Source organism: Notothenia rossii (genome assembly GCF_949606895.1).
Source record: "Notothenia rossii genome assembly, chromosome: 8".
NCBI lineage: Eukaryota > Metazoa > Chordata > Actinopteri > Perciformes > Nototheniidae > Notothenia > Notothenia rossii.
This window is the reverse complement of record NC_136906.1, coordinates 32940865-32960481: the sequence shown is the minus strand read 5'-3', so window position 1 is coordinate 32960481 and position 19617 is coordinate 32940865. Positions and strand designations below refer to the sequence as shown.

General features: G+C 38.5%; 1 protein-coding gene and 1 long non-coding RNA gene across 10 annotated transcripts; one reads left to right on the top strand and one right to left on the bottom strand.

The window, feature by feature from the left end:
- Positions 1-5768: 5768 nt before the first annotated feature.
- Positions 5769-14137, top strand: LOC307017345 (uncharacterized protein; the record flags this gene model as incomplete). Of its 7 annotated transcripts, XR_013802134.1 has the most annotated exons (9): positions 5769-5890; positions 6721-6857; positions 7757-8194; positions 10868-11001; positions 11112-11259; positions 12624-12767; positions 13089-13193; positions 13529-13793; positions 13931-14070. XR_013802134.1 is itself a non-coding variant. In XM_079646909.1 (7 exons), exons 3-7 carry the CDS (start codon positions 11227-11229, stop codon positions 14135-14137), a joined length of 735 nt encoding a protein of 244 aa, XP_079503035.1. In that variant the 5' UTR covers positions 9338-10123; positions 10868-11001; positions 11112-11226. The 7 variants fall into 7 exon arrangements, 5 of the variants coding, with proteins under 5 accessions (XP_079503038.1, XP_079503039.1, XP_079503035.1 ...); XM_079646909.1 differs by lacking the exons at positions 5769-5890; positions 6721-6857; positions 7757-8194 and adding an exon at positions 9338-10123 and having other exon boundaries at positions 11112-11240; positions 13931-14137; XM_079646910.1 differs by lacking the exons at positions 5769-5890; positions 6721-6857; positions 7757-8194 and having other exon boundaries at positions 9338-11001; positions 11112-11240; positions 13529-13552; positions 13655-13793; positions 13931-14137.
- On the bottom strand, positions 14004-19438 carry LOC307017346. Of its 3 annotated transcripts, XR_013802137.1 has the most exons (8): positions 19235-19438; positions 18471-18540; positions 18276-18390; positions 18003-18098; positions 17384-17495; positions 17055-17222; positions 16772-16917; positions 14004-15450 (listed from the first exon to the last, which is right to left on the bottom strand). It is a non-coding gene; the product is annotated as an uncharacterized lncRNA (long non-coding RNA). The 3 variants fall into 3 exon arrangements; XR_013802136.1 differs by having other exon boundaries at positions 18276-18540; XR_013802138.1 differs by lacking the exon at positions 18471-18540.
- Between the last annotated feature and the right edge of the window lie 179 nt (positions 19439-19617).

Genomic DNA, 19617 nt, shown 5'->3' with positions numbered 1-19617 from the left:
CCCAATAGCATAGTTCCATCCCCTGAAGACAAGGAATGTGTCATAGTAAAAATGTGCAGCCCAAGGAAAGAAGGAAGCATAAAGCTTGTACATTTCTATAACCCGTGTAAAAATCTTCACATTGAAACTTTACAGACAATAGCAGGGACGAGTCATAGAAGGGAAGTGTGGTGTGGTGATTTTAATGCTCACAACAGCCTATGGGGAAGCATTCAAACAGACAGTAATGGGGATGTTGTAGAACAAATGTTAGAGGAAAGATCACTGTTTTGCCTTAATGATGGACAAAAAACAAGAATAGACGCGAATAGGGGGACACAATCATGTTTGGACCTCACACTTGTGACGGATAGTTTAGTTAAATCGTGTGAATGGAATGTAAAAGTGACTGTACCATAGGAAGTGATCTTTACCCAGTTTTCACTATCATCAACACAAACGTATGTAGACAGGAAGGGAGTGTATTTACCAGGTGGTGCTTTGGTAAAGCAGACAGAAATGTAGACTTTGCTGTAAGGAGTCAGCACAATTGTTAGCATTAGAAGGAAGTATAGAGGAGTGCTCAAATCAAATCACAATGCACATTAAAGAAGCAGCAAATACAACTATATCAAAAATAACAACAGAGGGTAGGAGGAAAGTGGTGCCGTGGTGGAATGAGGAATGTAGCAGAGCTATTAAAGAACAAAACAAGGTATTCAGTAACTATAGACCCATAGCATTAACATCACACTTGTGTAAATGGATGGAGAAGATGACAATATAGACTATCACATGTCTTAGAACAAAGAGGGTTACTGAGTAATTTTCAGAGTGGTTTTCGCAAAGGAAGATCCACAATATGCTTTGGTTAGAGTGAGCAATGAGGTGGGAATACAGTGTAAAGACACTGAAAATGAAAGAGGTTATGGCAATAGTATATTTTGACATTGAAAAAGCTTATGACTCTATGTGGAGGGATGGGTTACTCATCAAATTAAGTGACAGGTAACAGTAACAGTGGCAGTAACAGGATCATGGCTCAGACAGGAAATTCAGAGTTCAAGTAGGGGCAGAGGTTTCGAAAGAGTTCAATATAGAAAATTGTATTCCCCAAGGGAGTTCAATCAGCCCGATATTATTTAACATTATGATAAATGACATATTGACTAAGTTGGACGGATGCATCAAATCTGCGTTGTATGCAGATGATGGGGACATATGGATAAGGGGAAGAAATGTTCCATATGTGTTTGAGAAGATAGGCAAAGCTATAAAGGAAGTGGAGAAGTGGTCATACAACTGGGGTTTCAAACTGTCAGCAAGCACATCTTGCTTCATGACATTTACAAATAAACGCAAGATGGAGACTGAGAAGCTTACATTATATGGAAAGCCGATGAATGAGGTCAATGAATTTAAATATCTGGGGCTATGGTTAGATAGTAAATGTTCATGGAAAACCCATATTAAACATTTGGAAACAAAATCCCAAAAAGTTTTGAACCTATTAAGAGCGATGGCAAGATGTGACTGGGGGCAGACAAACAGGCACTAATTGACATCTACCGGGCAATTATGAGGACAACTCTGGATTACGGGTGTATAATATATGCAGCAGCAGCAAAAACGTCATTACTAAAAATGGATAGATTACAATATAAAGCGTTACGATTGTGTATAGGTGCAAATAAGTCAATAATTATCACAAATACCTCAAAATATACACAGATGGTTCTAAGAACAAGGAAGAGTGTGTTGGAGTTGGTATATATATCCCAGACTTTAAAATATTGATTTCAAAAAGAGCGTCTGATCAATTATCAGTGTATACAGCAGAAATGCTGGCTGTAATAATAGGATTGCAGTGGGTTGAAGAGGTCAGACCAGATAGGGTGTTGATATGCACAGATTCATTATCCATTTTAAAAAGCATACAGTCAACAACAACTGTCAGAGAAGAATTACTCATAGAACTTAATCATAGCTTGTTAAGTCTTCACAGAGGCGGTATAGATCTTCAGTTCTGCTGGGTGCCTGCACATGAGGGGGTGAAAGGGAACGAGTGTGCTGACAAATGAGCAAAACGTGCACTACAAAAGCAAATAACATTACCAGTTCAACTTGGAAAAGGAGAAGTAAGCACTAATTAAGAAAAAAGGGATGGAGATCTGGCAGAAAAGGTGGGAGAAAGACCAGAAAGGCAGTTCAAAAGACAATTACAATTCATATTTATAAAGAAAGAAACGGAATGGAGGAAATCATGATAGACTCAGACTGGATCACACAGCATTGAATGTTACTCTATGTCATGGGGAAAAGTAACAGTAAGTAACAGTGACAAGTGTAGGAACTGTGGAGTTAAAGAAAATGTGGAACATATCATATTACACTGCAACATGTACAAAACAGAGAGGGAAAAACTAAGAGACAGGGTCAGAGAGGCAGGAAGGGAGTGGAGCCTGATGGGGATACTGGGAACAGAAGGTGAGGGGGTAAGAGCTATAGGGAAGGCCATTCTTAAGTATTTGAGTGGAAAAGGATTGATTGGAATAATTTAAAACACCGTAAACACAGTGGTATAATTCCACAAGTGGTGATAGGATGATATGATGATACACACTCTTGTACAGTAGGGGGTGGTATGCACCTTAAAGTTGTTTGCAATCCGCCCAAAAACCGAGAGAAGAAGAAGAAGAACGATTATACATCCACGGAACGACCAGACCAGAGAGACAGCAAGCGCATTTCGTGGCATCTGCGGGCAGTGGCAAGTACTTCCGGCATCTGCCACGGAGGCCGCTACTCCGTGGTATCTGTGGCAAGTATATGCCACAGATGTGGTATCTGTGGCAAGTATATGCCACAGATGCCACAACTTGCCGTGGCAAGTATATGCCACAACCATGCCACAACTTGCCGTGGCAAGTATATGCCACAACTTATATATGCCACAACTTGCCGTGGCAAGTATGTGCCACAACTTGCCGTGGCAAGTAAATGCCACAAGTTAAGAGTTAAGAGAAGGTTTACGGTAGCTGCCACTCGCCTTCCGTGGCAAATGCTGATATTTAAACCCGTATTTATCGCGTAAAATGTCTCTTTTTTGGCATGACTTTATCGGACTGATCTGTACACAAGACTGATGATCTGTTACTGATTGTCCGATCATATTTTTCAAAAAGATTAAATATTATATGTTCTATAGATTTTACTTGGAGAACGTGGTTTGTTATAATAAATAAACGTGCTATTTTTATGATAATACTCAAGATATATTATTAGTAAGTTGACATAAAGATCTAACATTGTTGACCAGAGGTGGGAAATAGGCTAACTTGTATACTCAAGTACTGTACTTGTGATTTAGAAATAGCCTACTGTAAATGTAAATGGTATGTTACATAGTAGGCTACTTACCCCACTACGATTCAGAGGTAAATTGTGTAATTGTAGCCTACTCCCCTACATTTATTTAATACGCTACCTTTAGTTACTTACTACAGATTCTGATTAATGATGATACATATAATCAAGTCTTAAATCAGACTTTATAGTTACTCCTGGAGTAAATTCACAAGATACCCTACTACAGTATACAAAGTCATTAAAACTCGCTGCACCTTTACAAGCTTTGAGAACACTTTCATGATCAATCATTATAATGAAAACATGTTATATGCACTTTAAGTATATTGTTATGCTCATCATTTTTGCGCTTTTACTTGAGTAACATTTTAATGCATGACTTTTACTTGTAACAGAGTATTCCAACATTTAGGTTGGCTACTTCTACTTTTACTTCACACTAGAACCGCCAGGGGTCGCGGTATAGCCTACCTAAAACCACCAACGTGTCAAATGAACGAATGCATTGATTTTCAAGGTACAATGTTATTTTATTTATCATACTAGAACACAATGAGTGTTGCCACTAATCGCCGTGGCATGTGCCTTGGCATTTGTGGCATCTCCCACAAGTATATGCCACAGATGCCACAACTTGCCGTGGCAAGTATATGCCACAACTTGCCGTGGCAAGTAAATGCCACAGATGCCACAACTTGCCGTGGCAAGCATATGCCACAACTTGCCGTGGCAAGTATATGCCACAACTTGCAGTGGCATTTGCGCATGCTGAACGGGAGTTGCCACAAGATGCCAGAGTTAAGAGAAGTTTTACAGTAGCTGCCACTCGCCTTCCATGGCAAATGCTGATATTTAAACTCGTATTTATCGTGTAAAATGTCGCTGTTTAGGCATGACTTTATCGGACTGATCTGTACACAGGACTGATGTGCGATCTCTATTTTTCAAAAAGATAATAAATTATCATTTATATTCAATTTTACTTGGAATAGCCTACGTGGTTTGCTAAAATAAACAAACGTGCTATATCTAGGATAGTAGGCTAAACATAGGCCTATATTGTAATAAATAAAGAAATATTGTCAAGTGAGCGTTGCAACGCAAGCCCTTGGCAATTGTCGCTTCTTGAGGGGAGTTTCCACTGCTTGCTACGATAACCAGGTGTATTCTTACTTGTAAAGACAAATAATTAAAAAATAAATATCTGTATTGACACAGCAACGTGTACAATGGTGTTATTAGACTTGGCTACAGACTTAGGGCAGCACCATGAGAATGATAAATACTTAAATAAACGTGAAGAATGTTCTCTTAAGCATAATACTCCAAGCAATCCTCATTTAACCGTATAAAGTTGATTTAATATGTTGAGGAAAGAGGGTTACAATGTAATATAATTACAACCTTGTTAAAACTTTTTTTGTGCATCAGTAAAGGTTATATGTCATGCATGCAAATATCAAATCATTGTGTTGCTAATTAACATAAACAGATTTTGATATGATACGTTGTATTTACTTTATTTATCTAAAATGTTGAGATCTTTGCGTTACAGCAGTGATAAGGGATATTAAACATAAAATAATAATAATAAAAAGAAACAGGAAATAATTTACACATTATTAGTAGATATTTATCTACAGAGTATCTAAAGAATAAACAATATAGCCTACTGAATGTGTAAGAATACACTATAATAAACCATCTTACTAAAACCAATAGAAACATATATTTGTCTTTCTTAACCCTTTCATGCATGAATTATGAAAGTCTCACTCAGGATTTTTTTACCAGGTGTTTTTATTGCTCTTGGGGCATAAAAAACAAGATTTTAACTTTAGTTTATTTTTATCTAGTTTTTTCAAATTTAGAACATTTAAAAATACATTTAAAAAAATAATTTTAAGGATGATGTTTTATAATAATATATCTTGAGTATTATCATAAAAATAGCACGTTTATTTATTTTTAATAAACCACGTTCTCCAAGTAAAATCTATAGAACATATAATGTTTAATCTTTTTGAAAAATAGAGATCGGACCATCAGTAACATATCATCAGTCTTGTGTACAGATCAGTCCGATAAAGTCATGCCAAAACAGCGACATTTTACGCGATAAATACGGGTTTAAATATCAGCAGTTGCCACGGAAGGCGAGTGGCAGCTACCGTAAACCTTCTCATAACTCTTAACTTGTGGCATTTACTTGCCACGGCAAGTTGTGGCATATACTTGCCACGGCAAGTTGTGGCATATATAAGTTGTGGCATATACTTGCCACGGCAAGTTGTGGCATGGTTGTGGCATATAATTGCCACGGCAAGTTGTGGCATCTGTGGCATATACTTGCCACAGATACCACATCTCTGGCATATACTTGCCTCAGATACCACGGAGTAGCAGCCTCTGTGGCAGATGCCGGAAGTACTTGCCACTGCCTGCAGAGGCCAAGAAATGAGCCAGGCCCTACTGCCAGACCATGGACCAGACACATGGCAGCAACTTTCCCGCTGCTTCATTTATTTCTCCTGTTCAACGGGTTAGTAGTGTGTACACAGATTGTCATATTTCGATCTAAGAAGTGTGTTTGAAACTGTTTTATGTGTAGTTTAATGTCATTCTGTGAGCTACGCCACTAGCGTGTGGCTAATGGCGTCCGCTAGCTTCTTTAGCACAGGCTGTTGTTCCCTGAATAACGGAGGGCTCTACTTACCATGTGTATGACTCCTGTGCACTAGTTTGGCTTACATTTCAAGTTTATTCTGTTTTTATAAATAAGTTAAATGCTGGTCTGAGGTCATAATTGTTCATATTATTTAAATGCTAAAGCGCTAATGCTATGCTAATATTGTGCCTGTACAACATAGCCATGTTAAAGTGAGTACAGTCAACCGGGCTGTGTGTGTTATCTGTTATCACTGTATTATATAATGTAAATGAAAAAGGCTTTAATCCTTCATGAAAGTCATATGGCATGTGGATTTATGTCCATTTTTGATTAGAGACAAATATGTCATACGGTTATTTTGATTTGCTAAATGTATGATTACATTCTCAGTTAGCTTCAGGCCTCACTGAGGCGAAGTATTGAGGTAGAAAGCTGGTGAAGCCATTTCCTGCCGTCACTATATTCTGTTTGCACAGATAATAAACCTGGTTGGCAAGAAGGAAGTCGTTTTCATTCAACACAACGCAGAGATACATCTGGCGTCAATCCAGACCGGTTACACAAAGAATTACTAGATAAATAGAGAAAATAGATATCATTTGTAAGTGAATTTATTAATGTGTTTAATACATTCCGGCTAGAACGACCACACCAACGGCAGTAACTTTCCCTCTGCTTCATTCTTTTCTCCTGATTAACAGGCTTATTATCTGATTACCAGCTCTGCACAGCGGACTTGTAACACTAGCAGCAGTGGAGATGGAGCAGCATCAGAACCTGGAGGCTTCTACTCTTCTGAAGAAGAAGAATACAGCAACAAGGATCCATTTGAAGATAGGTAAATGTAAATATTACAGTAATAGTGTACTTGCATTGTGTGGGTGTAACTTTGGTTTGAGAAGTGGGGGGGACACAAAACAGGGGGTCCTCCCCAATGAAACATTTTCTCAATTTAATTCCATATCCTGCCTTTCTACAAATATATTAGGGATTATAGTGTTAAAAAATCCAAGAAAAATGTGTAGTGTGTATATAATGAGTGTGCACACTTATCTAGTATCCTATCCATGTATAGCTGTTTTATTTGTGATGACCTCACATCCTCTAGGGGGGGTACTAGTATATATTTCAATCATCAAAAATCCATTAGAATATGCCCACAAGCAATAACACATATTTGATCAATTCCTCTCTCCTATCTTTATTTTACCTAGTCTGCCTTCTTTCTTTTTATTTATGCATATTTTACTAATTACTCCCCTTTCAAACTGTGTTTTTTATTTGGTACTGACCTATTGCACACAGTGGAATGATTTATTAACTCATTTTATATACAACTAATATTACATAGATGGAAATATTTGTTTACAAAGATGACCAAACCGTTTGAGACCCACTGAGATAACGTAGACTAAAGATTACAATCTAATTGTCCTTTACCTCCCTGAGCTGACCTTATCTCTCTCAGTCCCACAGGAGAGAGCTCTCCCTCTCCTTATTGTTGAAACAGCTTCTAATCTCCGTTAGCTCCGAGCTAGCACCAAATACTAACAACGTCTCTCTTTCTATCTCTCACACGCTCCTCCTCCTCCTCCTCCTCCTCCTCCTCCTCCTCCTCCTCCAGAGAGAGAGAATTTCATTTTGAGTTGTGCATTGTTATTTGTGCTTGAGAAACATTACACTTGAACTTTATTTTAACAAACTTAGTGGTAATTATTGTCCTATATTTTTTTTCAGATTTCACAGCTGCCTGGGCCTAGCAGCAACAAGAACCCCCATTTGTCCCTGCCCCCAGGTCAAGATCTACCGTGGCTCAAGGGCCTTCACCAGAGCCATCACCACCAAGGACCAGAGGACCATCATCACTACAGTGGCCTCCATCTCCATCTACCACAAGATTAAGATACACCTCGGTACAAAGGCCTCCATCACAGCCATCACGATCAACCCAGCCAGCAAAGACGTCTCGCCTAGCAGACGTACCTCCCACACGGCCACCAGCATCAACCTGGGACAATCACACCTACCTTCCTCCGACACAGCCACCAGCAGCCCATGCACCATCACCTACACAGCAGCCAGACCCCCTGTCCTGGAAGACAGACAAAGACCATGACACTGCTCCTCCTGTCTTTACATTTATAATGAGTAGTTGGTTGAAAAAGTTCTGATATTGTAAATATTGGGATTTTACAGTTTCTTATGTTAACACAAATTGTTGGTTGAAAAAAAAAGTTCTAATGCTCAATTTGTATTTGTACACATCACATGAACCTTGGTATGGAATATGAAGTCATGAATCAGTCCTGATGTAACTTTTCTGTGGTGAAAGCAGAGGGATGGAACTATTTTACACATGAATGACATTTCATTTCATCTATATAGGCCTATAGTGTAATTCATATAATTATTTCACTACTTTTGTAAACCAAATCTAAAACGCCCCAAAAAATAGACGAGATGAGTAAATGTGTTTTCACAAGAGTTTTTAGGTTTTCCAAAAATCGGATTTCTCATTTTCAGCTAAGTATCTCATAAGACAGTGCTCTAAGGTGAGTGACTTGCATCTCTAGCAAGACCAGAGAGTGTCCTGAATATTTCGATAAGTAACATATGGGGTGCCATGTTATAAGAAGTACATTTAAAAGGTGATTTAAGGAGACGTCTACATATCGAGAAAATATCCTTATACTCCAGAGGGTTAAGGAAAAGCGTAAGGCAATTGTATTTTTTATATATATATATTTTATATTGTTTGATTTATTGATTATATTCAAAGGAAAATTAATACTTGGTCCCCTGAATCTGGAATAATATACAATTTACAGCAAAGCCTAAAAATGTCAGGAACTTTTCATCTACAGATTGCTTTGGTCTGGCTTTACTCTTCACTGATTGGTTACAGACACTTTAAACTTAGTGGCTGTGGAAATCAGAAGGATGGGCTCATTATCATATTAAAAAACGCGCGTTTTACGCGTGTATATTCGCACGTTTTTTGCGCGTAATATGCGCGAATATACGCACTTTCTAGACCCGTCAAGAACAGGCTTTTTTCGTGCGAAAAACGGGCGAATGGTGGCACTTTAGGCTTTCCACAGTGGTGCGCGCGAGTATCAGAGTGTTGCGCCGACTATCAGTGTTACCATGGTAGCAGAGGGATATGGAATGCCATTTAAGCCAAAATTAAATAAATAAATACATCAATAATTAAATAAATACATATATATATAAATATGCCTATGAAATAAATTATGAAATAAATAAATGAGGCAATAAATATGTATACATGTACATTTAAATACACATTTATTTATTTCATGGGACTTTTATTTCATAATGAGACATTTATTTCAAGAGACTTTTATTTCATAATGACACATTTATTTATTTCAAGAGACTTGTATATCATAATGACACATTTATTTATTTCAAGAGAATCGTATTTCATAATGACATATTTATTTATTTCAGATGACTTGTATTTCATAATGACGCATTTATTTATTTCAGGTGACTTGTATTTCATGATGAGACATTTCATGATGAGACATTTCCATTCCTTATATGCAAATGAACGGGGCGTGGTTAGCTCACAGATCCAGAGACCCAGACCAAAGCAACAGCACCACAACACTGACTACTCGAGAAGAGGAAGAAAATGGAAGAGAAGAAAAAAATTATAAACTATATAATAACTACTAAATGAAAATAAGGCGGGGCAGACAACATGGAAGACGTCGGTGGGCTCCAAGATGCTATGCTATCCTTAGCAGATCAAATTGATCAACACGGTTTACCAACAGATACTGTGTTGGCCCATATTGAAGACTTTATCGAAGTACTCGGGCGGATAAGCGCTCTTCGAGATATCGACACGGATGACGAAGTTGTAAATACTTTGACACTGATTGAGCACGGTGTTCGTGTGGAAGATGTCCAAGAAGTTGGTTCAAGCACAGGTGCAGGACGCCCGCCTCTGGATATTCCATGCGATATGCTCGCTACCTATGTGCTGTCCGGTCTATCAACCCGAGAAATCGCGGATCTGTTTGGTGTGTCATCCCGCACAATTCAGAGGAGATCGGTCGAAGAAGGCCTGAGGTGAATTACTTGAGCTAACGTAAAATCAAATTATTGCTCTATCGAGCTAACGTCATACAAATAACGAGCCCATAGAAATAGAATACGAGTATACTACTATACTCATATTCTATTTATATGGTCAGCCCGCTACAACTGTCACTATGGCAACGGTACACATACAAATGGCCGCCGCTCTGACCATCCTGCATTATCTTAAAATATAATACATCCATTATCCTGCTACGTTGATTAGAATGGGAATGTCCGTTCTACTCCTATTTTATTTCTATGGACGACACTGGTGGGCAAAAACGTGTATAATACAGTTAACAAAATTAAAACATGATTGACAAACAATTATTTAGTATTGTGTAGCAATATGATACGAAGAAATGGTTGAAATGGAGTATATATGTTAGACTGGTGGATGTTCGTCAACGTTAGCCAAAACGTTTATGTTGACGTTGCACACAAGTTAGGTCAGTTATTATTAACAGCTGCTCTGTCAGATATGACTATTGTTACACCGAAATCTGTTTGTATCGTGAAATTGCGGTTTTTGTTTATTCATAAAAAATGACTAAAGTCAGAGATGTTTCTTGATACACGTGAAGTTGCAGCCACTGTATAAATTAATGTTAAGATAACTGGAGTTGTGTTCATGCTAACTGTTACACCTAACTAACGTTGCTGTTGCTTATGTAATAAATAAATAATTGAAGTGACATTACACATAATATGTTTTATGTTTTTCTACTGTAGAAAATCAGACCTATACTCTTCAACTAACGATGACGATGTAGATGCCTTGGTGATGGAGATTCAGCGCACTAATCCGAATGCTGGATATAAAATGATGCTGGGACATCTACGGTCCAGAGGCATACACATTCAAAGTAAAAATTAACAGTTTTTGTTTAACCTCAATGTTCAACCCAATTCCAAATGACGTGGGTTTAGCCAGTCGCCAATTTGAATAAACAAATAAATCTCCTTTTTCAATCAGGGCATCGAGTAAGGGCGTCAATGCAGAGAGTGGATCCAGGAGCAATCTTGATTTGAAGGTTAACCCTCCAGACTACAAGGCGTCGTCAGTACAATGTTCCTGCACCAAATAGTCTATGGCATATAGACGGTAATCACAAGCTGATCAGGTCAGTTTTTCCTGCTGCTTTTTGAGCTGTGTCCATCATAATCTAGTAGGCCACTGCTCTTGAACTCCTGTCCTCAAGTGCTGCAGTGCTGCAGTTCTTTGTTCCAAGCCTGTACCACACCACCTGAAATCACTAAATAGTAACATCATGTGAGAAAACAGAGGTGAAGGTGTGATTGCTGAAATAAGTAGGCCTATCTACAGACATTGCACCCTTGGAAGTATTGAGTGTGAGACCAATTTGAAGGCTGAGGAAAAAGTAACATTAAAAGATATACGGCCAGGTCATTAATACTTAAAGATGCCTTTATCCTTTTTTAATACAAAATATAACAATGAGGGTTCTGTATGTTAGTTAGTTGAGGATATGAATTGAACTCCTTGTCTACTCATTAGATAATAATTGAGTTTGAATTTCAAACAAAAACACAATTAGATGCTACTAAAGGTACAGTCCTTGCATGGGGGCAAGCCCTCTACCACATACATCCTAGCTAAATATGAGCTCTTCTGATAGTACCATAATGTCAGTGGTGTCCAATTTTATCCGCAAAGGGTTGGTGTGAATGTGTTCCAACAAAGCAGTGACACATGAACTCACAAATAGTTGGTGCACTGGAATCGGGTGTTTCTCTGCTTGGTTGAAATGCACCCACACTGACCCTTAGTTGGGACATCCATGATGTATTTTAACAAATGTGTGTAAGCTTTGACATACACAATTATTTATAAGCATTTTCAAAGGTATGAACATGATCCAGAATATGTCTCAATTCCAAACAGTACCATGAAATCATATGTTCACATGTTCACATGAAATCACATGTTTCCTCTTCATATTTACTCTGTTAGGGCACTGTATTAGCACCTGAGGTGGTCAAATCAGTTTTAGCCTACTAACAATCTCAGGACCCATTGGCAAAGTCCTTTTACGGAGATTAGCCTACCGGAAACCAACATTTTAGCACCTTGTGTGATTCCATCTTTAGTAGAGATGAGAGGTTAGATGTTGGAAAAAGGTACTTTAAAATATAAATGTTGTTCACCCAGCTGACAAATCTGCTTGCCTTGGTAAAGTAAATTAAGCCATTGAATTTGCTTATTTATGTACAACTTTTTTTAACTTAAAGAAGGTTAACATGCAATGTACGATAATGTTGGATATTGCAATGGCAATAATGTTTTGTGATATTGCAGGACATGTTGCTATTGCAATATCCAACGTTATCACCCAACCTGCCACAACCATACCCCTCCAACCCTATTCCTAACATAGCTTAATGAACAAGATGTGCCTTTATCAACTGTGATTTGGACATGAGGCCCCAATTCAAAAACCAATTAATCCTGTTATATTTTTCACAGATGGAGGATTGTTGTTCATGGTGGCATTGATGGATTCTCCAGGCTAATTGTGTACTTAAGTAGTGCCACCAACAACAGAGCTACAACTGTTCTTGAAGGCTTCTTGTCTGCTGTTGGCCAATATGGCGTGCCATCTCGAATTCGGTATGTAATGTCCTACAAATGTCTAATAAATGAAGTACAATGAGACTTATTTGACTAAAATGTATTTTAATAGCATTTGTAACACAGGTACAATTATCAAAAAGAAAATGAGTGTTCGGAATTTCAAACAAGTGTAATGAAGGTGCTCTTCGGTAATCTTAAAACAGAGCTGGGTTACAACCCACGCAGAACGGCACAAACAGCCTTCTTCAGGGTATGCTTAGACCCTGAAGAAGGCTTTCCGAGAGAAGACCTTTCTTTTGAAGGTACAATTATGTTGGATAGTCATCTTCAGATAAATGTACTTTTTTCTCCTTACAGATCTGACAAGGGGGGTGAGAATGTTAGGGTTGCTCATTTCATGGTCCAAACACAAGGGGAGAACAGGAGCTCTCATATTACTGGACGGAGTGTTCATAACCAAAGGTATGGAGGATTTAAAAAATATAAATTATTAAAGTACAATGAAACCGAGAGAAAAAGCATGTCTGTCCACCCTCACAAAACAATACTTACATTCAGCCGGGGCAGGGGGTGATAGCGGGGCGTTTTACTGGCAGTTCATAACAAGTTCATTGGTCACTACCTAAAATCCAGCTCTCACTTCGCTCATCATTTTGTTCACACTCCAGTCTGAACATAAGTGTCAATCAGCCATTACTAGTAGAACCTTGTACAACTTTTCCATCCTGCTAACTGTTGAATAATGTAACCTGCCAAAAATACAATATAAAGGCTGTATTTCATTCTTTCTTTTACAGAATTGAGCGCCTTTGGAGAGATGTGTATGAAAATGTTCTGGATCTGTTCTACACAATATTCATCCAGCTGGAGGCCCAAGGATTACTCAATCCTGACCAAGAGATTGACCTGTATGCACTACACAGGTGCTTCATGCCACATATTCAGCATCATCTTCAGTGTTTCAAGGAGGCATGGAATCACCATGGGCTGAGGACTGCAAGCCACCGTTCACCTTTACAGTTGTGGTTACTAAACAACAGAGAGGGACAAGATTTCTCACAGGTAAACAACGTTTTTTAGATGATGTAATGTATGCCATCTTATTCCCTGGCTCAATTATTTATTTAAAATACATGCAAAATGACCCACATTGTAATTGATTACACATTCTGAACGGCTTTATTCCTTTCGTATGTCAGGTTGGTGAGGATTATGGTGTGGACTGGGAAGGACCACATACCCCCTGTGCATCTAATGTCTTTGTTCCTGAGATCCAGCTCCTGCGCCCATTGAGTGAACAAGATCTTGTGGCCCTACCAAACCCCCATGTTCCTTTCAGTCAGGCATTGGCAGTTTATCTTGAAACTGTTCAAACCCTCAGAGTTATGTTGAACCCAGAACCTTAGGTCAGGCAACATTTTCTTCGCACGATTTCAGCAGTGGTGGAAGAAGTACTTAAAACCATTACTTACGCAAAAGTACCAATACAACAATGTAAATTACAAGTCAAAGTACAGACATACTGTCAACAAAAATGTACTTTAAGTATCAGCAGTAAAAGTACATGTTGTGCAATAAAATGTAAATAATAATAAATTCTGATGCAGCATGTTACTGTTGGAGCTGCTCTCATTCCTTTAGCTGTGTATTCCTCTCTACTCCTTCTTTTACATGCAAAAGCACACTTGCATGCACATACTGAAGGATATGAAAATGAAGGATTGAAGAGCGACACGATGGAAGGAAGCCGAGACCAGGGAACAGAGAGATGGTTGTGTGGTGACGTTGAAGGGAAATCATAAAGGTGGATGACCATTAATCCTTCAGTCCTACAGATCTTCCTTCTGCTCATTCAGGGAGAGAAGTAAATGAAAAAGTGGCAAGGAGATGGATGGATGGAGAGATTAATGTGTAAATGGTGAGATAAATCAGCAGAACGGTAGATGAATAGATAAGGAAAGAGATAGATGTGTGGATGGTTTGGATATTTAGGATTCACTACATTACAGTTTCCATCTCCTTCATATTTTAGCTCGACTACAGAGAACAGCTCACCCATAATCTGAAACGGTGCCTTTCTGGTAGCTCTTTCTCCCTCTCCTTTTGTTCCCAAAATACCAACCACACTCCATTCCCTCTCTGCCTCTAAAACGTTATCCTTTAGTTTTTCTCTTTCAGCTTTATAGATGTTCCACATTTTCTTTAACTCCACAGTTCCTACACTTGTCACTGTTACTTTTCCCCATGACATGCAGCGTACCATTCAATGCTGTGTGATTTATTCTGAGTCTAGCTATCATCATTTCCTCCCTTCTGTTTCTTTCTTTATAAATATGTGTCTGCTGGCATACCAGCAGACCAGCATTTATCTATCACCAGCTTATGTTAGTATTAAATATACAATGTACTCTGGTAACTATCAAAATAAAGACATTGTATAGTGTTCATAACAGTATTTTTATTTAATAAATTATACCTAATACAATAATATTACAAAAAAAACTTACATCTAAATAAATATATCATCTAAAATAGATGCATTTGATTTAAAAATAACAAATATAATTCAAAATGTAAACAGCAACAAAGAAATTATAAACATTATTTTTCTTGTTAATATCCATTATCTTCTCTGTTATGTATCTTCCGGTCTTGGCCAATCTGGACAGCATTTCTTGGTCCTCCACGTCTTTCTCGTACAGCCACTGCTTGAAGCAAACTGAAAATAAGAAACAACAATGTTTTAACAAATCGTATTAAATTATGTGATGATAGAACTGCAAACAGAATAGCTGTAACTTTAACTAAATAAATAACTCAGTTACCTCTAATCATTAACCCATGTTTGTATCATTGAGTTAACATACATACATACATACATGCTAAACTCTTATTGCACTTTTGGCAACGAGCATTTTCCACCTCAAGACCAAGCCCCCAGGAAGTGCGCCGGACTCTGATGAAAATATTCGTTGTGTCCAAACGGCGGTACTACAATTTCCTTATCAGTCTGTGACGTCCACCGGCCCAGAAATACTTTTTCCCCTTGACTAACATTGGGAAAGAGACGTCTGTAAATCGGTGGATAATTTCTTTGAAACTAAATAAACTACCCAGTATGAACTATTGTATAGCCCTAGAATCATTAAGTCCTTAAAGTTGTAAAATGCACTAAAAGCCGAATCTAGATTTATTCTCTCTCTCCATTCATTCTAGTGAGCCGAGAGTGTGTCCTCGGGGGGGCGGGGCTTAAGGGGCGCATGCTCTGTGAGCGCACAAACGGGTTCTTCTGCTCTGACAGCCAGGCATGCTGGGTAATCTGTGACGTTTCGCTCTCTCAAAAGTTGGGCCATTTTTACTTCATGCGCCAATGAGCAGCTCTCATAGGAAAGAACGAGACCCCGCCTCCCACGCTGTATCCAGTTCTTATTATACATCCATGCTCAAGACGGGTAACATAACTACCCTCGGGGCGCTTAGTTCTCTCCGCCATGTGTTTGAGTGCGCACGTGTGTGTGTGTGTGTGTGTGTGTGTGTGTGTGTGTGTGTGTGTGTGTGTGTGTGTGTGTGTGTGTGTGTGTGTGTGTGTGTGTGTGTGTGTGTGTGTGTGTGTGTGTGTGTGTGTGTTGCATGCATGTAGCAGGTTCTGTGTGTAAACTGCCCCATCCCCTCGCACACCGACCGGGGAGAGAGATCTCTCGTCTGGATTGGAAAGATCGAAAATAAATCATAGACGCACTTTGTAGTCTTTTTGCATATTAGAAACGGAGTTGGCGACAGTAAGACTGCGATATAATGTTTGTGTAGATATAATACATATGACATCTATTTTTTAAATGTCTCCAGTACCGATAAAAAGATCAATAACGTTGGACGTTAACGGTACCACGGTCTTTAATAATTCAGCCCCGGGCCCCGTTAATACTGGGGCTCGGTACCCATCCCTAGTTTTAATTATTACATCATCAATATTACATTTCAAATAACCAAGTACTTGGTATCTCACAAAGAGCAAGTGGCTAGTGCTGCTAAGAACATACCTGGTGATGGTGGCTCTTCGCTGCAGGATCTGGTCGATGTCCTCCTAGCAGAAGCGATTGCCTTCGTCGTTCTTGTCCATGATGGCGGCTTAGGCTCCTTTCCTCAGGAGGTCCTCGATCTCCTTCTTGGAGAACTGCTGGACTGGCTAAAGGCGACGCAGAGAGACATTTACACAAGTGGATTTAGAAAACTCTTTTTGAAATTAAACTAAGCGTACTGCAACAGCGACTGACCCAAAAATGACTTGGCATCTAGAAATATGACAGATTTTCTTTTTCTCACCCCGTTGTTGTTGCCTTCTTTGTTCCCACTCGTGCTCTGCAGGACAGCACGGTCCAGCCCGAGCTTCAGACTAGCTTTATCCAGCTTTTCCCTCTCATAGTTTCTAGTGATCAGACGGTACACCTTCACCGCCTTAGACTGGCCAAAACGATGACACCGAGCTTGAGCCTGAAATAAAAAATTAAAGAGGGGTCAAAAGAGCAAAGTTTTTAAGCATTAAATGGGAAAATTTACACTTAAAGAACCGAGGGAATAAACGGAAAGACTGTTGTTGTTGTAGCCCTATTGAACTATCTTTAGGACAGACAGAGCAGATATATATATCGTACCTGCAGGTCATTTTGAGGGTTCCAGTCAGAGTCGAATATCACACAGGTGTCCGCAGCAGTGAGGTTCACAAGCTCTTGATCAGGTGTTTGATGTGGGCTGGCATGATCCTTTCTGCAGCGATAAATAAAGAAAACAAAGAAGACATTATTAATAATAGTAATGATGGTAACAACAATAATATTAGTATAACTATTTATATAGCACTTACACAATAATTGCAAAGTGATTCTCACAACAAAAATAAAGAACAAAACAATGTCAACAATAAAAAAAAAAAAAATTATAGGAATGTTAAGAGACAAAGAAATGATAAACATTCTGAGAGGCCGACTACAAAAAGGTAGACTCAATGGCTCTTGATGACATCAATGAGCAGTCCCAAAACATGCTGCTGTATAAAAAGAAATAGGTCCAGATTTCTTCTATTTAGTGTTGGATGATTTGTTGTATAGATTGCTGATGGATGTTAAGATATGTTTTATAATTATAACTTATTGTAATTGGAATCAAAAAGTTTAAAATCGTAGTTTTAATAAAATGACTAGCAATATAGGGTTTATTCAACAGCGGTAAAGCATTAAGTTGCTAAATTAACGTACACTGAACTGTAAAACTTACCACTATTTAGGAAAGGACCTGATCAGAAGGATTGACTAGTAAGACAGCAAAGAGGTGGAGGAGGTCTCTGTCATGTACCATTGGTAGATGTTACACCTGAAAGAAAGATAAGGAAATAAGACAACACAGGAGGACAAACATCCTCTTAAGTAAAAGACCAAATCATGTCAAGCTTTACATCTTTCAGTCTTTATAATGCACTGTTGGAAATTACATTCCAAATGCTACATTCAAACTCAATACCATAAAGAACTGGGTACCAAAGTGCTTTACCTGATAGAACACGTTCCACACGGAGCAGCAACCATCCGGCTGGGCCTTTTGCTGCATATCATCTCCTCCCTCTCCACTGTTTCCAGTAGATCTCTACTGCCTCTGTCCAATAAAACTGAAATGCCCCAAAACAATCATATTTAAAAAGTTAAAACAATAACTTGCTTTTGGCATTCAAATGTATTAGAATCTCACTTTTTTCCTGGATGTCAGGAAGGCGTTCCCTTCAAGTCCGTAACCAGTCATAGGAGTTCAAATGCAAAGCCTGAACGATGACAAGAGCGAGACTTACATTTTACAAGATAAGTAATACCAGAGCAGTGTGTACGACATGCAGAGAACAGATCAAATCCCCTGACAGACTCACACACTTTGGTGATGTCCTCATCTGATAAGGATGTTTCATTTTTAGCAGCAAAGTAACATTACTCAAGGTATATGTTGGACCCAACTCATGTACAGTATGTTTAGCATCTCCTCAACAATGGTCTGTATAGTTGAGTAGAAACAAACTGTCCCTAGAGTTTCAGGTAGATTAACAAAGAAAAGTTTGCAATGAAGCACAAAACCCCTCTTTGTATTAAGCTAGCTGCCACAGAAAGTACAGCTTAACATGCTAACCTGGTAGAGTTAGCTAACGTTAGCTAACTTCACGTCCAACTAAAAACCTCTAACGTGCATTACATTGACGATTTTAAACACAACTTAACTCTTTCAACTTGTAAAATAACGTTAATTTAACATACCCTTAAATAACTACATCACGTTTTTCAGAACAACACAAACTGCAGAAAACGTTAGCTGCTAACTGTTGTTAGCTAAGACAGCTAGCTCGTAACAATAGCCTCCTAGCAAACTTAAGGTTACGTTAACATTAACTTAACGTTGTAAGAAAGCAAAACGAACCTTCGAGAAATATTTTACTCTCAGACTGGGTGTAATTGTGTTGCATTGCTTACCTCCAGAAGGACTTTTAGCTGTTTCCCAGTAGAGACTAGAGAGAGCTGTCAGAGCGGTTGCTCTCAGAAGAGCAGCATTGGGCGGACCAGATAAGAACCAGTTAGTGTCAATGTTGTGGTGCTGTTGCTTTGGTCTGGGTCTCTGGATCTGTGAGCTAACCACGCCCCGTTCATTTGCATATAAGGAATGGAAATGTCTCATCATGAAATGTCTCATCATGAAATACAAGTCTCTTGAAATAAATAAATGTGTCATTATGAAATAAAAGTCTCTTGAAATAAATGTCTCATTATGAAATAAAAGTCCCATGAAATAAATAAATGTGTATTTAAATGTACATGTATACATATTTATTGCCTCATTTATTTATTTCATAATTTAT